This window comes from Mauremys mutica, chromosome 2 (genome assembly GCF_020497125.1).
Source record: "Mauremys mutica isolate MM-2020 ecotype Southern chromosome 2, ASM2049712v1, whole genome shotgun sequence".
NCBI classification, from domain to species: Eukaryota; Metazoa; Chordata; order Testudines; family Geoemydidae; genus Mauremys; species Mauremys mutica.
Genome location: NC_059073.1, coordinates 212,115,267 through 212,136,091, shown reverse-complemented (window position 1 = coordinate 212,136,091; position 20,825 = coordinate 212,115,267). Strand labels below are relative to the sequence as shown.

General features: G+C 42.1%; 1 protein-coding gene across 7 annotated transcripts in view; it reads left to right on the top strand.

Moving 5' to 3' along the window:
- TRAK1 (trafficking kinesin protein 1) overlaps positions 1-20,825 on the top strand; it is a 130,007-nt gene that overhangs the window by 58,927 nt on the left and 50,255 nt on the right. For 2 of the 7 annotated variants that reach the window (XM_045003889.1, XM_045003888.1), the window contains exon 1: positions 8,657-8,872. The exons of 3 other annotated variants lie outside the window; for them this stretch is intronic. In XM_045003889.1, the coding sequence (XP_044859824.1) occupies positions 8,749-8,872 (124 nt within the window). In that variant the 5' untranslated portion in view covers positions 8,657-8,748. Of the gene's footprint in view, positions 1-8,656; positions 8,873-20,825 lie in introns of those variants that run through there. 2 more of the 7 variants (XM_045003885.1, XM_045003884.1) reach the window with 1 other exon arrangement.

The following is a 20,825-nucleotide window of genomic DNA, read 5'->3' as shown; positions in this document are numbered from 1 at the left end:
CAGCTGCTGATTTGTTTCTCTTTAGTGGCACAGTTTGTTCAGAGATATAGCTTTACAAGAGAAATATGTGCCTTTATGACCAGCAAGCTTGATATATTGTGACTCTCTTGAGCCTTCTAGCGGGGCTTCTCCCTCTCTGTCTGCTTGTTCATTGTGCTGCATTGAGCAAACCTGATCATAATAAATCTGCTCTGTGTACTTGTGTGTTGACCTATAGTTGTTTGTAATGTCTTCGATACTGTGGTCACTGGTTGTATTTGAAACCCTTTCCTTCAGCCTTGCCTGATAAGTATGTGTGTTCAGACACTCCACCTACCTTTTGTAGATCCTATCATTGCATCTTAGGTCAGCAAGCCTTTGCTCTCTCGACATCTTTCAGTCCCATCTCTCGACATCTTTCAGTCTCATCTTCTAAACATGTCTCTAATTTTTACAGTGCAAATACCCCATGCCTGTTAATAGTGACTGAAGCAGAACAGCACTGTTTTAATGATACTATCAAAAGAGGCCACAATGTTGTGCTATTTTAGTAGTCATTAAAATTCTTCCTTGTTCTCAGGATCCCTTGTTTTATCAGACTTAATATGTGACTCATAGTAAACATGCCAGCACCTATGCATGTCCACCAGTTTGTTTTCACAATGACACACACACTAAGTCGAGCAGGTGTGGTGTGTTGTTTTTTTCCCTGCTTGCAACAAGGTTGCAGGTGTGGTGGTAGAAGCTCAAATATGAGACAAATGTTAGGGTAGGGTTGATGTTGGGTTTTCTCCCCTACAACTTTAACAAGATCACTTTGACATTCCCATTTTTGGAAAAGTATTAATGATTTGATGGCTTTTTTTTTAACATTCTCTATCTAGAGATAAAAATTTAAATCTGACTGGTAAATTAACACTGTCAACTTGATATATTCTGGTGTGGTAATGCCAGCAAGTATTTCAAATATGTGGGTGCAACCCCTCTCATAAAAGAGCTCCTGCAAATATCCTAAACCTCTGCTAAAGAATCAGAACTGAGTGTCCAGTTTGTAAGCCTACTATGCATGAAAAGGTAACTGAAATCCGTGGGAATAATGGATATGGAGGGGTTGCAGGATGGGGCCCCGCTGTAGACACTCTCCAACGTGCACCTGTTTCAGTGAACAAAGGCCAAAGTAAATGATTTGTCAGCTACAAACTAGATTAACTGAGAAGGATATTACACACAGGCTTGGAATGCTAGACTTCTGGCTCTATCCTGAAAACACACTCAAGCACAGCTCTCGCTCTGTGAGTAGTCAATGAAAGGAGATACTGATAGTAATAAACACTACATCAGTCTTACCAACTTTCATGAATTTTATTGCGAGTCTCATGATATTTGATGGTTTTTCTTAAAGCACCAGCTGACAGAAGCAAAATATTTAGGAATCCCAGCTTTCACTTAGGAAAAAAAAAATCTAGTCTTCATGTTTGTTGAGATAAGCTTGAAAACATGAGGAAAGTATACCCTAAAGGTTCAGAAACCAGAAGGCAAATAAAATAAACCCAAAACTTCTTATTTAAAAACCATCTCATCATTTTGGGGCCAATCATGATTTTCTGGGAATCTGACTTGTAATTTTTGAATACTTGTAGAACAGCAAGTTTTGCAGAATCAGGACTTGGTAAATGGCAATAGGAGAGTCGTCCTTCCACCCAAAAACTTGCAATATTTTTCCATCTTTAATCATGTAAACTTTTAAATAAACTTTGAAAAAAGAGATTAAAAACCTGTAATACAGGACATTGCATTTGTAGATAACCAGTGCATTCTATGCCCCTCCGTTCTGCTTGGCAAAATATTATGCTATCATTATAAAATAATTATCAACAGATTCAGGAATAAAAACATTTATGAATGTTCTGCAGTCACATACACTTGAATTAATGAATTTTTAAATTTCCCAATGGTGCAAAGATCTGGGGACAAAAATTGGAAATGTACCTTAATATTATCTGTCAAAATCCATAATAAAATTGAATCCTTCCTTCTCTAATTATGCAATATGTAAGGTAGTACCTTTGAAAGAATTACACCATTAATCAAATAAAAGTAGCTGATAATTATTACTTAACAGTCAAATGGGTTTGGGGTCTGCACTGTTGGTGCTGCCAAGTTTTCTCAACTGTAAATGAAGTTAATGGAAGCTGAAGGTGTTCAGTCCCTAACAGGATCAGGCTGCAAGTGGTAATAAACTAACTGTTAATCATTAACATTTTTTAAAAGAAAAATTGCTGCTCCATGCAAAGCAAATGGCTATGTATTTTAAATCCAGTTGTATACGTGTGCCTGCATGGGAATAGCACTATGTTTTCTGAAAAGATGTTTTTTCTTTCTTTTTAAAAACTTTTTTAATAGTGGTAATATTCAGCTGCTCACATTGAAAGGCTCTGTAAGTGCATAATATAAAGCCTTAGTCATTTTTTTTTGCCTCAGGGTTATTTTCCTAGTGCATTGTTATTAAGGCTGTTGTTACTACTTCTGTTAATAAAGTATGTTTTTTTGTTTTTTTTTAATAAACTGAATAGGTTGGTAGGCATAGTTAGTGGAGAAGCAGCAAGCAACTTTTTAAAATAAACATAGCTTTTTAACAAAGATCTTGCTAAATTTTTCCCTTCTTTCTAATATCAAAATGCTGGTGAAACAAAAGCACAAATAACTATTTGGCTACTGTTTTATCAATTGTACATAGACAAGTACCATTGATGAGCCCAGTTTTCAATTCAATGTCCATCAAAATTCCTATGGAAATCCATGAGACACTATTGCTCAAGCAATGTAGGATTGAGCAATGGTTATAGAATAATATAAGCAGTATCTGGGCATCTAGGTTATATTTAGGAACTAAACATACCAGTGTACAGAAAAATACATTTTAAAAAGTAATGAAAAAAGTGTTCTTCAATTTCCAGGAGATTACACAGAGAAGCATGATTAGGAGTTATTAGTTTTCTTTGGGTGGCAAGTCTGAGTCCAACTGAGGTGTCAATAGAGGCAGTTTTGCAATAAATTGATAAATTAGAGTACAAAGTCTCCAGGATCAGCTGCTATTCACCCAAGAGTTCTGATGGAACTTAAATATGAAATTCCAGAACTAACAACTGGGGCATGTAACCTGTTGCTTAAACTAGCCTCTGAACTAGAGGGTAGCTAATGTAATGCTGATTTTTAAAGAAGGCTCCGGGGGTGATCCTGGCAATTACAGACTATGTCTAACTTCAATACCAGGGAAATTGGTTGAAACTATAGTAAAGGACAGAATTATTGGACACATAGATAAACACAATATGTTGGAAGGGTCAACGTGGCTTTTTTTAAAGGGAAATCGTGCCTCCTCAATCAGGATGTCAACAAGCATGTGGACAAGGTTGATCCAGTTGATGTAATGTGCTTGGACTTTCAAAAAGTCTTTGACAAAGTCCCTCACCAAAGGCACTTAAGGCAGTCATGAGATAAGAATGAAGGTCATCTTGTAGATTAGTAACTGGTTAAAAAAATAGAAAACACAGGGCAGGAATAAATGATCATTTTTCAGAATGGAGAGAGGTAAATAGTGAGGTCCCCTAAGGGTCTGTACTGGGACCTGTGCTGTTCAACATGTTCATAAATGGTCTGGAAAAGGAGCTGAGGTGGCAACATTTGCAAATAATACAAAATTAATCAAGATAGTTAAGTCCAAAGCTGACTGAAGATTTACAAAGGTATCTCATATAACTGGGTGACTGGGCAACAAAATGGCAGATGAAATTCAGCGTGGATAAATGAAAAGTAATGTGCATTGCAAAAAAATAATCCCAACTATATATACAAAATGTTGTGGTCTAAATTAGCTGTTATCACTCAAGACGTTGGAGTCATCGTGAATAGTTCTCTGAAAACATCTGCTCTATGTGCAGCGGCAGTCAGAAAAGCTAACAATGTTAGGAAAGGGATAGACAATAGGACAGTAAATATCATGCCACTATATAAATCCATGGTACACCCACACCTGGAATAGTGTGTGCACTTCTGGTTGCTCCATCTAAAAAAAGATATATTAGAATTGGAAAAGGTACAGAGAAGGGCAACAAAAATGATTAGGCGTATGGAACAGCTTCTATATGAGGAAAGATTTTAAAAGACTAGGACTATTCAGTTTAGAAAAGAGATGACTAAGAGGAGCTATGATAGAGGTCTATAAAATCATGAGTGGTAGAGAGAAAGGGAATAGGGAAGTGTCACAGGGTGCTCCACTCACTGCTGTGCTGGCACCTCCTGGTCACTCTGGGGATTAACACTTGAGGTCAATGCCCCTGTCTGTGGTTTGCACACCTTCGCTCTGCCTCTCTCTCTCACTTGCAGCCCCTCTCTAAGCCCCAGGAACCATAGCGTCCTCTTTGTGACTATTCCCTTCGGCCGGGTCAGTCAGTGTTCTCCCCCCACCCACTCCTGGGGTAGCAAAGACCCTTCTCCCTAGCAGTTCTAGTCAGTCTTCCTTTCCACTGTCTCAGTGCCACTCCCTCAGTGGCTGGTAGGGGATCCGTGGCCCGCGCTCTACTTCAGGTTCCAGTCCAGGGACCCTCGGCTCAGGAGTTCTTGGCTTTCTCCTACCAGCCCTCACTGCTCCTTTCCTGGACTGCTTCCTATTATTCCTTGTTTCCACCCTACTCTAGGAGTACCAGCTCCAAAACTTCCTCCCTCTTCCCAGGGAGTGACTGCCCCTTTCCCCTTCTGTTGCCAGCTACCTGGTTTTATAGGCCTGGTCTGTTCCTGCCCAGCTGAGCCTGCTTTCAATTAGCTCCCTGGCTCCGCCTCCAGGTCAGCCTATGGAGATAATTGGCCTACTTGTCCATCTGTCAGTCCTGTGTGGGATGGACTTCCTATCATAGGAAGTGTTATTTATCCTGTCACATAATACAAGAACTAGGGGTCACCTGCTGAAATTAATAGGCAGCAGGTTTAAAACAAACAACAAAAGGAAGTACTTCTTCACATAACGCACGGTCAACCAGTGGAACTCATTGCCATGGGATGATGAGAAGGCCAAAAGTATAAGTGATTTCCAAAAAAGAATTAGATAGGTTCATCAATGGCAATTAGCCAAGTTGGTCATGGACAGAACCTCATGCTCCTGAAGTCCCTAGGCCTCCAACTGCCAAAAGCTGGGAATGGATGACAGGGTATGGATCTCTTGAAATTTCCCTGTTCTGTTCATTTCCTCTGAAGCACCTGGAATTGGCCACTGTCCAAAGACAGGACACTGGGCTAGAAGGACCTTTGGTCTGATCCAGTATGGCAGTTCCTATGTTCGTATGTAAATTTTTTTTCTAATACTGATACCTCAATTTTCCTTAGCTCTTTTTCATCTCATTTATATTAAATATATCCTTTTACCACCCTAAGCAATTCCTCACCCTCTTTGGTGGTGTTCCCTTCAAGTACATCTCTTGTAAAATTTTCTGGCCCCACTCAGTCTTCTTTCTGCTTTCAATAAAAGGATCTGGACAGATGATCATTAATTTGTGCCCTTCTTATTCCCTCAATTGCTGTACTGTCTGTTATACCCTGGTGGAGAACGAAGATGCTGATGCATATACTGTTATCACCTCCATTGATTAGGCTAAGGGTGGGGTGGGGTGGGGAATGTGAGTGATATTTTCTGCAGTCAGCATGGAATATCTTCCTGCTATTAAACAATAAGGGAGACAGTTAAGAAAGCACTAAATAGCATTTGTGAAAGATTAGAAAAGAGTTACCCTTTATACAGACTGCATGCTTTGTGATGCTGGCAGACCAGTTGCCAGCTCATGCCAAGACCCCAGGCCTTACTGAACACTGACAAATGCATAGCTGGAAACTAATCTGGCCACCTGTGTGTTAGCATTGTTAAAACAGATCTTAAGTTTATAAGAATGTATTTAGTGTTTGGACTTTGAAGTGCATGTGAGTGGCTCCACGCATTAATCTCACTTACCATATCTGTACCCCATGTTATAAGTTAATATTTAAATGTTTGCTTTGTAACTGGAAACATCCACAGTCAAGAGAGAGGCATTACCAAGAGGTGCCGTCATCTGTCCAACAAAAGAAGGCCTATAGATAAGGCTAAGATTACGTTATGGAGATCACGGAATCCTTGAGTCCTGTGACCTCCATGACGTTTTCCATTTCAGCCCCAGGGAAACTGGGCTGGAGCTATCAGCCGGCAGGGGCCGTGGAGCTCTGAGCTGTTGGGGGACCCCACAGCTCTGAGGCACTGTGCACGGCGTGGGAGGGACCCCGCAGCTCTGAGCTGCTGCAGGTGGCTGGGGGGACCCTGGAGCTTCGAGACAGGACCCCACAGCTCTGAGCCGCTGCAGGCATATGGGGGACCCCACAGCTCCTAGCTGAGACTCATGCCAGGTGGACCCTGGAGCTCCCAGCCACAGCAGGTGCTGGACCCCTTCTTCCCCTCCCACAACAGAGCTGGGGATCAGCCCCATTTTGTCACCGTTCTTTTTAGTTAAAGTCAGGGACAGGTCACATGCTTACGTGAAATTTTGATTATTGCCCGTGACCTGTCTATGACTTTTACTAAAAATAACCGTGACAAAATCTTAACCTTACCTATAGACACCAGACGAATCATTGTGGAACATCAGTGAACAAAAGAATTTGTTGATTGCTCCTGCTCCACCCCAAGGAGGAGGGGACATGCACAAACGGTCGTCCCATCACAATCTGAACTCTGGGGGAAGGGAATGAAAATCTCTGACCAGAAGGAATTGTATCACTGTGCGGCTTGGAATTTGGAGAGGTCAATATTTCTAAGCTTAAGCAAGGGATCCCCAAGATGCTTTGCTTGGATTAGACCTAGAGGACAGATAGAGCCTGCATATTACAGCAGCTTCTGTTATCGTTTGAAACCTAAGCCTGTAACTCCTTTGCATGTATATGTTTACCTGCTTTCACCTTGTAAATAACTATTGTTTGTTTTTCCTAGTTAATAAATCGTTACTTAGTTTATTACACAATTGACTACAAGCATTGGCTTTGGTGTGAGATCTGAGGTACAATAGACCTGGGATAAGTGACTGGCCCTTTGGGACTGGGAGTGACCTGAATATTGTGATTTTTGGTGTAAGGGACCATTTATCACAAAGGCGAGCTTGCCTGGGTGGCAAGAGAGACCACAGTGCCCAAGAGGACTGTCTGTGACTCCTTGTTAAGGCTGTTATAGTCCTTGAGGAGTTCACATTTGATACTTGGTTGGTGAAATCTAATTATAGAACAGACAACCACTTTAGGGTTTGAGCCCTGGTTTGGAACAGTCTGCCCAGAGGTTGGTACCCATGTTCATGAATCAGTTAAATACTATTTGTGAAAGACTAGAGAAGAAAGTTTACCTGTATACAGACTCTGTGCTTAATAAAAAGTTTTGCAAACACAGATGACTCAGACCTGTTCACTCCTGCAGACTTTTGTTTGTTATTGGAATTGAGAACTTGTATGTCTTTAAATATCAGAGGGGTAGCCAAGTTAGTCTGGATCTGTAAAAGCAGAAAAGAGTCCTGTGGCACCTTATAGACTAACAGATGTATTGGAGCATGAGCTTTCGTGGGTGAATACCCACACACGTATGGGAGCATGAGCTTTCGTGGGTGAATACCCACAAACGTATTGGAGCATGAGCTTTCGTGCTCCAATAGACTAACAAACGTATTGGGGCATGCGCTTTTATGGGTGAATACCCACGACCAAGTGGGTATTCACCCACAAAAGCACATGCCCCAATACGTTTGTTAGTCTATAAGGTGCCACAGAACTCTTTGCCGATGTATGACTTTAGTTCATTCCTTGCGCTGACCCTGTTCTTGAAAATATGCTGTGATGCAACACATGCATTTTTGATATTGCAATATTTCAGTTTCCCAGACAGGTTGTAGAATACACAGTGAGTAAAAGTGACAGTGGAAAATATGGCACTGTAGGATTAATATGGCATGCAAGTTAAAAGCTTGGTTAAAGGGTAGAATGGCAGTGGGGGCTTGGGTTTTTGTTTTTGTTTTTTGCTTTTTGAAAGTTTTTTATTGCTCTGAGATCAATGAAAAGCTGAATTCTTTACCTTGTTTTTACCCTAAGACTAATATTGCAGTCAGATTTATGGCAAAACAAACATTGGATATAATATACAGTAGCAGCACGTTTCCAAGATCTATACATTCAACAGCCCTGTGAAACCTGTTACTAGTAGCATTAGGCAATAATTTACAAAGGTGACTTAACTTAGTAAAGTCCCCACCCTCAAACAGGTGTAGCAGTGTAAGTATCAGTTTGTACTTCCTTGTTGCTATGATATTTTTAGGAAGCTACCATTTACTTTGAATAGGGGGATAGAAATTTGTCAGATGAACTGATTCTTAAAGAGAGATTTCAACACACTAACTTGTTTATATGAAATGTTCAAATAGAGCTATTAAATAAATATAACAACTTTTGGATCTGGTATGATGAACAATATAATATTTTTAATAATTATTAGATGGTTCCCCCACCCCCGCTCTTCTGTGTATTTTTTCAAAGGTGTTGTGCTAATGACGACATACACAAATAATTAGCTAGTAGTTTTAGTTGAAGTATGTTAACTGATGAAGATGGTACCTCTTCCATGGGGACTTTACGTGGGTCATTTCACAAATGTAGCCTCAAAGGAGATGGCTTGCCATCTCCCCGGATACTAAGGTATAGGACAGTTTCTGCCTTGGGATGATTTTAGCAATGTCAGTAAACGAATCCATACATGAAGAGGAAAGTTTTGAATGTGACTGTGAAAATGAACACGGGAACACACAGAGGTTTCACAATGAAAACCTTGATATCTTGGAAGAAGGTACTTTTTATGTTCAGTCTAAAACTTTTTATGCTAATAAAATAGGGCATGAAATAGTTCATTTAAAGTGAGTTTAGAGATTTTTTTCAAGGTTTTAAATCACATCTAGAAACAGATTGTGGTTCATTGGTTGGTTCCTGTGAGTAAAGGTTGTGGAGAAACTGTACTATAAATTAAATCTGAATAAGATGAGTCTTAATTTTGTGGGGTTAAAAAAAAAAGTAAATATATTCAACAAATGTAGTTTGTCTAGCTCAAGTAGTAATTAGCTTTTAGTAAGAAAAATTGACTTTGGAAATTCTTCTTTTCAAATAATTTTTCAACTACTTGTAGGTTAAATGTTTGTGCTTTCCTCCCCCTTCCCTATGGCAGGTGTGTGTGTGGAGGGTGAGGGGACGGAGTTGTGTGTTTGTTTTATGGTTACTTACGGTGGGTCAGTTTTAGAACAAATGCAAACTTCAGACTTAATTATGAAATACTAAGTATGTAAATTAAAATGTAGTGTGTTCATATCTTAAGATTTTAAAAAGTTATTTGTGACGGAACATGAATTGCAATGCAAGACAATCAAGAAGGCATGCTGGTAGTTTGGAGAGGGAGTGCTGATGATTGTGTTAGTGCTGTCATTGGATTTTCAGTCTTGGTTTCCTGTCTGCTATGGAGACAGCATATTTTGCCCCAGGACTGGAGACAGGAGGTAGACAGGGAGTGTCTTTGTCACTCAAGTGATGCCTCCAGCCAGTTAAGCATTTGAACACTGCCTCATGTACTGTACTTGATACGCTGAACAAAACATATAATTGGTGTCATCTTACATGCTACAACATTCCCTCGGAAGCAGCAGCTTTATAGATGAATGCTGGCTCTCCAAAGAACACTGTCCTATCATGCTGCTGTCCAGAGACTGCAGAGGAGAACAACAGAGATTAAGGAGAAGAATAGATTGAGTATGAAGAGAGTATTTTGTGGACAGACGAATATTAACTGTGATGGCCACAAGGGTGAGGGATAAAGCAAGACCATCTTGTCAAACTCGCTGGTTTGTTTAAAAGGAGTTTAAAAAAAAAAAGTTTCTCTTGAAATATTTTAAGGGCAAACATGGTAATGCTCCTGTTGCATAGGACTTCAATTTGTTGTGTTTCATGTGGTTTTTTTTTTAAATCAAGTATATGTCTCTTATCATAGAATATCAGGGTTGGAAGGGACTTCAGGAGGTCATCTAGTCCAATCCCCAGACAGATTTTTTTTTTAACCCCAGTTTCCCTAAATGCCCCCTTCAAGGATTGAACTCATAACCTTGGGTTTAGCAGGCCAATGCTTGAACCATTGAGCTATCCTTCCTCCCCTTATGATGCAGTACCACCTCTCTTTACCCACCATTTGAATAAACAGCCCTCCCTCTTTGCTATCTGAGGTTGCAAGAAAATGCTACGCTGATCCTTAAACTTGTGGACAAAAGGTTTGTGTAAGAAAACATGGGTAAAAAAGGAAGCTTTAAAAGAACATATAAGTACCTGAGTAGTTTGTTAGAGAGGAGGCAGATGAGGACACAAGTACAAAATTCTATACCAAGAAGGAGAAACATCCAATTATTTCTTGCTAGTAATCTGGCAGAAAAGGGAATCTGACAGATAACAGCCTGTGTCTGTGGGAACCGTTCATAGAGTGTTTGCTGTGTGTTCCTAATTTCCTTCATCATGTTAAGGACAGTGAGTGAGAGAGAGAGGTGTCTGATAGAGCTTCATTGCCCATCTGATTGAAAATGATCAGCAGAATGCTTCTCTTTGACTGTATAGGTAATTTTGGTGTAGTGACTGATGTGGTTTATACAGCAATTTTTATGATGTGATGAATTGCCCTCATACCAGTTTCTGGTATACTTAATAAGAACTAAAACTTGGCGCCAGTTTTATATGTTGGATATGTCTTGTTTTATGTACTGGGAGCAATTAGTTACAAACACCCTAAAAACCCTCAGCTAGATGTAGACACAGTACAGTGATAATCATGAGCACATTATTTGTATACTGTTATTTGTGGGACAACATATGTTCATTGTTCAGGAAGTGGGGAAGGGTTGAGAATATTTTGGTACTTTTCTGTGGACTGACTACTGTGGAATTTTATGTAATGAACATGGCTCATAGTGACTGTTCCAGCTTTTATGGATAGAAAATTAACTTCTAAAAGCCGGACCCTCTTTTTGCTGATTTGTGAGCCCCTCACCTTATGCTATTCAATGGTCTGGCAGACTAAATCAAGCTTATTTTCAAACATAGGAGACAATTTCAAAACCTTTTCCATGTCATTTAGCTGCAGATAAAGATTGTTACCTGTTTTGGAGTGCCAGTTAGAGCCTATTATTATTACTGCAGTATATATTATTAATGTAACAATTGCATCCAGATCATGGCATGTAGCAGGGCCACTGTGATAAATGCTGAACAAATCCATATTGTGACTCAAGCCAAGATTTTAAAAAATGTCTAGTGATTTTGGAGGCAGTGATGTTGGGCCCAGGTTGAGACCCTGTAAAGGGACCTGACTTTCAAAAATTGAACACTCATATGCTGAAAACCCAAGCCCCAGGTTCGATCCTCAAATACTCAGGCACAGAAAATCACTTGTGGCTGCAGTCACTGCCCCAAAGAGCTGACAATCAAAGAAGAGAATTGACATAGTTCGGGGAAGAATACAATCAAATGTACATACATTTGTAATTTTAAATCTTTTCAAAGATATACGTGGGTGAAATAAATGCCTGCTAACCCCATCTAGCACTCAGACCATTGTTTTTGATTAATTTCTTATAGGTATTGAAGTGGGAATAGGTTTTTTACAGAAATTTGGAGGTTAGCAGGTTTAGGTCACTTCACAGAGAGCAATCCATGCCTAAGGTTCAGTGTATAAGGAGTTATGGAGTTCTGTGAGAAGATTAATAAGTTGCAAGGCAAGAAGGGGACCACCGTTATCATGTAGTCTGACCTCCTGTACAACACAGGCCATAGAACTTTCCCAAACTAATTCCTAGAGCAGATCTTTTAGGAAATCATCCAGCCCTGATTTTAAAATGGTCCGTGATGGAGAATCCACCACAACCCTTGGTAAATTGTTCCAGTGCTTAATTACCCTTGCTTTTAAAATGTGTGCCTTATTTCCAGACTGAATTTGTCTAGCTTCAGCTTGCAGCCATTGGATCATGTTATATCTCTCTCTGCTATATTGAAGAGCCCATTATTAAATATTCCCCTTGTTGGTACTTAAAGACTGATAAAGTTACCCTTTAACTCTTTCTTTGTTAGACTCAAAGAGCTGAATCTATTTTGTTTATCACTAGAAGACATGTTTTTAAATCCTTTAATCATTCTCACGGCTCTTATCTGAACTCTCTCCAATCTATCAAAATCCTTCCTGAATTGTGGGTTCCAGAACTGGACAAACTATTCCAGCAGCAGTTTCACCAGTTTCAAATACAGAGGTAAAATAACCTCTCTACTCAGACTCAAGATTTCCCTATTTATGCTTCCTGGGATTACATTAATTCTTTTGGTCACAGCATCACACTGGGAGCTCATGTTCAGCTGATTATTCACCAGTCTCCAAACCTTTTTCAGAGTCACTGCACCCCAGGATAGAGTCCAGCATCCTATAAGTATGGCCCACATTCTTGGGTCCTGGATGTATATATTTACATTAGGCATATTAAAATATATATTGTTTGCTTGGGCCCAGTTTACCAAGCAATCCAGATTGCTCTGAATCAGTGACCTGTCCTCTTCATTATTTACCACTCCCCCAGTTTTTGTGTCATTTGCAAATTTTATCAGTGATTTTTTTTTTCCAGGCCATTGATAAAAATATTAAATAGTATAGAGCCAAGAACCAATACCTCCGGGACCATCATGGAAACAAACCCCCTCAATGGCAATTCTCTGATCATAGTTACATATTGAGACCTATTAGTTAGCCAGTTTTTAATCCGTTTAGTGTGTGCCATGTTAATTTTATATCATTCTAATATTTTATTCAGAATGTCATGTGGCACCAAGTCAAATGCCTTACAGAAGTATAAGTATATTACATCAACACTGTTACTTTTATCAATCAAATTTATAATCTCATTAAAAAAAAAACTACTCTCAATGTAGTAGAGGAAAACTCTTCCAGTGCATACCCTGCCTTAGAGGGCACTCTACAAAATGGCTGCCATCTCACACTTTTGTGCCCCCTCCCATGCCCTAATTGTTCCCCAAACCTTTTGTCTGTTTAGGAATGAATAATATAACACATCATTAGTTTGCTGTATTTGAGACTTCAATATTGGAGCCTCCATGGAGCCAAGCTGTTGGAACACTGTCTGGGTGAACTGTGGTTGTAATCTCCCTTTAAACCACATAAAAAAAAGATTCTGTCTGTCTTCCATAAACCCATACTGATTGGATTAATTACATTATCCTCCTTTAGTTTGTTATTAACCAAGTCCCTTATCAGCCTTTCCATTATCTTGCCTGGGTTCAATGACAGGCTGACAGGCCTGTAATTACCTGGGACATCCTGTTTATCCTTTTTAAAAATTGGCACATCATCAGCTTTCAGCTTTTTATATTCATTACTATCAACTTCCCCTTTCTTCCATTTGTTTTATATATACATAATTGGTTTTTTGTTTGTTTGTTTTTACAGCTGCCTTCATTTCCCCTCTAAACCAGGTTTTTAACCAGCACAGCCTCCTTCCTCAATTGTGGGGTTGTGGCTTTGGGGGCATTATAGTAAGGTGTTCTTAAATTATTCCCAGTTATTCACATATGTCTGAGTAAGTTCTTCTTCCCAGCTGATACAGCTCATACATGACCAACTAATGATAAGGCTGGAGGCACTGGGGGAGCAGAAGCAGCAGCAGGTTGTGGAAAATGCTGAAAGAATGGATAAATAGGAAGGAGAGGTAGAGTTGTGAAGGTCAGGACAAGAAGCCTGCACTTAATGAAGTGAAATGGTTTAGAAAGTAGAAGGGATTCATATGGACATGATGTGGCCAGAGTGGTGGGCAAGGAAGAGGATCTTAGCAACTGCATTTTGTCTGGACCTGAGGTGGATGACTGGGCTGTAGGAAGGGTGGAGAGGAGGAGTCTAGGATAGTCAAGACCCAGGTGATGAGGCCTTGGACAAGAGTTTTGGCTGTTTGGGTGTAAGGAAGAGAATAGATCTCAAATGTTACCACAGAAGAACTGACACAACCTAGATGTTGGGGCAAGAGAGAGTCAGGTGGTGATGAATCCCAGGTTGGCCAGTCTGAGTGACAGGGAACATTGTGGTGGTATCAAAGTAACCTAGAATAGGGAGAATTGTGAAGGGTATTCAGGATGAGATATCAGAGAGAGATGTCATGAGTGGACAAGTAATTTGAGTGTCATCATCCAGGAGCAGCTGAGATGGTCCAGAGGGAAGATGTGATTGGAGAATAGGGAAGGGTAAAGACCTTAAGACCCCCATGGATTGTTGGACACGGGAGGAAGAGGATTCACTGAAGGAGTGATCACAAAGGCAGGAGAATAAACCTGGATCGATGGAATCAGGAACCAAGGGCGGACAAGATTTCAGAGATAAATGTATGATTGTCAGTGTCAAACAAGACATAGGTTGAGAAAGATGAGGGTGGAGTACAAGGATTTAGCCAGGGAAAAACCTGGGAGAACGGTTTCAGTATAATGGAGAGGGTCCAGAATGGAGCTAGAGGAGAAGAATACGAGACAATGGTTGTAAAGGGTGCATCCAGGAAGATTAGCGGTGAAGGCAGATGGGAGCAGTAGCTGAAAAGACAAGTGGCATCAAGGGAGCACAATTGTTTTTGTCAGGGAGGGGAGACTAGGGCATGCTAGTGCTGGGGAAGAGTCCAGAAGAAAATAAAAGATGCAGAGGAGCGAGAGTGAGAAAGCAAGTGGATTAAGGGAGATGGGATTAAGAGACAGGTAGAGAGCAGAGCAGAAATCTGTGTCAGTGATGGGTGAGAAAGAGGAGAAATTTCTGGAAGAGACAGGGAAGGGAACTAACTGATCTTTAGTGTGAAAAAGTCAGTACAGTCTTGTATGGAGAGGAAGGGAGGAGAGATGTGGGAATGATTCTAGAAGAGAGGTAAAAATAGCAAAATAAGGGGCTGGGGCTGGAAAACCGGACGTCTGACTGACCTGTTTGGTATGAAATTGCCTTGCAGAACTTGCTGTTATTGTGCAGGTCTGATTTGAGAAGTTTCACTATTTTATGGACTTGGGTCTTTTGGATGTAACTGTCCAAATTAGAGGTTTCCCAAATCAGTTTCCACCACCAGGATTCCACTTTACTTCTGAAGACCTGAGCAATTGGAAACTGAGGGCTTGTCTTCACTATCGTGGAGATCAATGCTGTTGCAATCGATGCAATGGGTGTCGATTTAGGAGGTATAGTGAAGACCCGCTAAATTGACGGCATAGCACTCTCCGGTAGACTCCGGCACTCCAGCTCCCTGAGAAGAGTACGGTAAGTGGACCGGAGACCATCTCCTGTCAACACAGTGTAGTGAAGACACTGCAGTAAGTTGACCTAAGCTACATTGACCCCCAGCTATGTTATTCCTATAGCTGGAGTAGCGTAACTTGGGTCGACTTTCCCCGGGAGTGTAAACAAGGCCTAAGTTCCAAACACAGAGAAGTCAGTACAAGCAGAGCCACCTTTTGTCCTCCCATGAATCTTCCTTATCTTGTTAATCTTGCTCCTGTGACTGTTGTCAAAGTTACTTCGGCCTTCTGGACTTGACATTAATGAGAGAAGCAAGGGAGAATCGTTCAGGATGACTGTCTTTGTTGAGTTCTATGGCTCTCAATGTAGTAGAGGAAAAATCTTCCAGTGCAGACCCTGCCTTAGGGGAACTCTGCAAAATGAATAGCATCTCACACTTTTGCATGCCCCTTTCCCCCATGCCCTAATTGTTTCCCAAACCTTTCGCCTGTTTAATGATGTGTTGTATTATTAATTCTTAGTTTGGCTTGCCAACTACAAAACCAGTTTCTCCTCTCTTGGTTTTCACACCTCAGCTGCTAGAAGAGGGCCTCATCCTCCCTGATTGAACTAACCTCGTTATCTCTAGCCTGCTTCTTGCTTGCTTATATATACCTGCCCCTGGAAATTTCCACTACATGCATCCGACGAAGTGGGTATTCACCCACGAAAGCTCATGCTCCCAAACGTCTGTTAGTCTATAAGGTGCCACAAGACTCTTTGCTGCTTTCATCATTAGTTTGCTGTATTTGAGACCTTATATTGGAGCCTCCATGGAGACAAGCTTTTGAACACAGTGTGTGTAAACTGTGGTTGTAAACTCCCTTTAAAACACATCTTAGTTAGAACTTCTACAAATTTCAGAGGAAGAAATCATTGCTCCTTTGTATAAAATCGCATTGTAAACTGCACAATTAGACTGTCAGCAAGCATAGAATGTGATTATTATTTTGTTTTATTTTGACCTGTGTGTTGGTGGTATTGCTTATAGAATTTGTAACTTAGTGGGAAAAAATAGCTGCTGTATCTGCTTGCTGACTGTGACTTGACAATGGCTAGGCAGTTGATGTGCTGTGACCACAGTTTTATTATACTAATAGTTTTCTCACTGTCACATGGTGATCTCCCCCACTGTTATATCCACTTATTACCTCTTTTCTTGTACTTTGATTCTAAGCATTTTGAGGCAGTTACTCTCTTTGTTATGTGGGTGCATGGTGCCTTGAACAATGGAAGCCTGAACACTAATGGATGCCTCTAAGGACAACCACAATACAAATATTTAATAATAATAATGTTTTTCTAAACAGCGAATGACTGGCTTGCAGCATTTCAGGGATGGGAAGTGTTTTTGTCCAATGATAAAATAGTTTTGTTGTGGATTTAAGTTGTATATATTGAGTATTGTCACTAGGCATGATACTATACAAGCATTGAGGAAGACCATTCCTTAACCTAAGGACTTTTTAATAAAAAATGGTGGTGAATTAGGATGTTGAGGGAAAGGAAGCAGAAAAGTACAGTAACTCTTCACTTAAAGTCATCCCGGTTAACATTGTTTTATTGTTACGTTGCTGATCAATTAGGGAACATGCTTGTTTAAAGTTGCGCAATTGTCCCTTATAACATTGTTTGGCAACCACCTGCTTTGTCCACTGCTTACAGGAAGAGCAGCCCATTGCAGCTAGCTGGTGGGGGCTTGGAACCAGGGTGGACCGGCAGCCCCCCTATCAGTTCCCCACTCCCCTAAGTTCCCTGTGCAACAGCTGCCCAGCAGGCTACCAATTGCAGGCAGTTCAGCTGTCCTTCCCCCACTGCCATGTGCTGCTCCTGCCCTCTGGCTTGGAGCTGCTCCCCGGAGCCTCCTGCTTGTTGTGCAGGAGAGGGGGACTAATTTCAGGGTGGTTCTCCCCCCCCCACACACACACACTTACCCTTCTCCATACAGAGCGGGAGAGAGACACATCAGGGCTCAGGACGTAGAGAGCAGGCCACAGCTGCAGTCTCAACTTCCTGATCTTTTTAAAGGCAATGTACTTAGAATAGAGTCATCGAGTCATAGACTTTAAGGTCAGAAGGGACCATTATGATCATCTAGTCTGACCTCCTGCACAATGCAAGTCACAGAATCTCACCCCCCCCACACCACTTCTGTAATAAATCCCTAACATATGTCTGAGCTATTGAAGTCGTCAAATCATGGTTTAAAGAGTCAAGGTACAGAGAATCCTCCAGCAAGTGACCTGTGCCCCATGCTGCAGAGGAAGGCGAAAACCCCCCAGGGCCTCTGCTAATCTTTCCTGGAGGAAAATTCATTCCCAAACCCAAATATGGTGATCAGCTAAACCCTGAGCATGTGGGCAAGACTCACCAACCAGACACCCAGGAAAGAATTCTCTGTAGTAACTCGGATCCCACCCCCTCTACAGTGGCGTAGCCAGGTGGAGGGAAGAGGGGGAGTGAGGGGAAAAAAAAGATGCCACCCACTGCGGCGCTTTTACTGACGGGGCAGCGCTCCAGGTCTTCGGCAGCACCTTGGCGGCGGGACCTTCACTCGCTCCGCAGGTCTTCAGCGGCATTTTGGCAATGAAGCTTCAGTGCCACCGAAGACACCTGAAGCAAGTGAAGGTCCTGCCGCCGAAGTACCACAGAAGACCTGGAGCGCTGCCCCGTCAGTAAAAGCGCCACAGCGGGTGGTGCCCAGTTCAGACCCACGCCGCAACAAGGAGCAGAACGTCAGGCCTGGCTGGGCCGCACGTGGAAGGAAGGAGGCAGCGGGGGTGCTGCGACCCCGCACGCCGGAGGACTACCAGGGGTGGGGGAACATGTGGGGAAGGGGCGCTGCCAGGGGGACCCCAGATCCCAGCAGCGGGGGGCTCTCAGCAGGGGACAGCCCAGCAGCGCTCTCTGCACCGGGGCAGCAGCATCGCCTTGGGGACAGTGCGGACTCGGAGTCGACGGGCCAGACCCAGCACAGGGCACGCTGAGCAGGGGACCCCTGAGCTAGGCTGTACCATCTCAGTGGGGGGGGGGTGAATGGGCTGCAGTTCCCGGGAGGGGACCCAGCTGCCCCCCCGAAGGCTAATGCATCCATCAGAGCACCCCCAAGCAGCTGCCGGGTGGCAATAGCCCAGCCCTGTTCCCTGTGCACATTCCCCAGGGATCGCATACTGTGCTGCTAACTCCTTTCCCCCTCTCCAGCACATGGTGCAGTCTGTTCCATCCTAGGGTGGTGCTGTATCAGCCAATCAAATCATAACTTGGGGGCCTTCTGACCAATCAGCTGCTGCTTCATGTTACAACCTGATGCAAGGGGAGAGCCATCGGAAAGTTCTTTAAAGGGTCACCCAGGTGGCAGGGGGTGGGGAAGGGGAGAGTTTGGATAGACCAATGGGCGGTGGTGCCTTTTCCCCCCCCCCCACAGGTGTGAGTTGGAACCCAAGCTCCTGGGTGAGTAAAATTAAAAAGGCGCCACTTATGCTCAGTGGGGGAGTGGCTGCTCCTCCCGCTTCACCCCCTAGCTACACTACTGCCCATCTAACATCCCATCATGGGCCATTGGGCATATTTACCGCTCATAGTCAAAGATCAAATAATTACCAAAATTAGGCTATCCCATCATACCATTCCCTCCATAAATTTATCAAGCTTAGTCTTGAAGCCAGATATGTCTTTTGCCCCACTGCTCCCCTTGGAAGGCTGTTCCAGAACTTCACTCCTCTGATGGTTAGAAACCTTTGTCTAATTTCAAGTCTAAACTTCCTGATGGCCAGTTTATATCTATTTGTTCTTGTGTCCACATTGGTACAGAGTTTAAATAATTCCTCTCCCTCCCTGATATTTATCCCTCTGATATATTTATAGAGAGCAATCATATCTCCCCTCAGCCTTCTTTCAGTTAGGCTAAACAAGCCAAGCTCTTTGAGTCTCATAAGACAGGTTTTCCATTCCTCAGATCATCCTAGCAGCCCTTCTCTGTACCTGTTCCAGTTTGAATTCATCCTTCCTAAACGTGGGCAACCAGAACTGCACACAGTATTTCAGAAGAGGTCTCACCAGTGCCTTGTATAATGGTACTAACATCTCCTTATCTCTACTGGAAATACCTCTCCTTATGCATCCCAAGACAGTATTAGCTTTTTTCACTGCCAAATCACATTGGCGGCTCATAGTCATCCTCTGATCAACTAAAACTCCGAGGTCCTTCTCCTCCTCCTGTTACTTCTAACTGATGCACCCCCAGCTTATAACAAAAATTCTTGTTATTAATCCCTAAATGCATGACCTTGCACTTTTCACTATTAAATTTCATCCTATTACTATTACTCCAGTTTACAAGGTCATCCAAATCTTCCTAAATGATATCCCAGTCCTTTTCTGTATTGGCAATACCTCCCAGCTTTGTGTCATCCACAGACTTTATTAGCACACTCCCACTTTTTGTGCCAAGGTCAGTAATAAAAAGATTAAATAAGATTGGTCCCAAAACCGATCTCTGAGGAACTCCACTAGTAATCTCCCTCCAGCCTGACAGTTCACTTTTCAGTATGACCCGTTGTAGTCTCACCATTAACCAGTTCCTTATCCATCTTTCAATTTTCATATTGATCCCCATTTTTTTTCCAATTTAACTACTAATTCCCCATGTGGAACCGTATCAAATGCCTTACTGAAATCGAGGTAAATTAGATCCACTGTGTTTCCTTTGTCTAAAAAATCTGTTGCCAAACCAACCGGATCTCCTTCTTTGAGTAGGTAAGTTCTACCTTTTGTAAAACCATGTTGTATTTTGTCCCAATTACCATTGACCTCAATGTCCTTAACTACTTTCTCCTTCAAAATTTTTTCCAAGACCTTACATACTACAGATGTCAAACTAACAGGCCTGTAGTTACCAAGATCACATTTTTTCCCTCTCCTAAAAATAGGAATTATGTTAGCAATTCTCCAGTCATACAGTACAACCGCTGAGTTTACAGATTCATTAGAAAATCTTGCTAATGGGCTTGCCATTTCATGTGCTAGTTCCTTTAATATTCTTGGATGAAGATTATCTGGGCCCCCCGGTTTAGTCCCATTAAGCTGTTCGAGTTTGGCTTCCACCTCGGATGTGTTAATTATGTACCTCAATATCCTCATTCCCATTTGTCATCTTGCCATTATCCCTAAGCTCCTCATTAGTCTCATTAAAGACTGAGGCAAAGTATTTGTTTAGATCAGGGGCAGGCCAACTTTTTGGCCTGAAGGCCACATCGGGTTTCCAAAATTATATTAAGGGACGGTTAGCGGAGGCTGTGCCTCCCCAAACACTCAGGTGTGGCCTGGCCCCGCCCCCATCTGACCCCTCCTTCTTCTCGCACCCTGATGGCCCCCTGGGACTCCTGCCCCATCCAAACCCCCGTCCCCTGACCGCCCCCAGATCCCC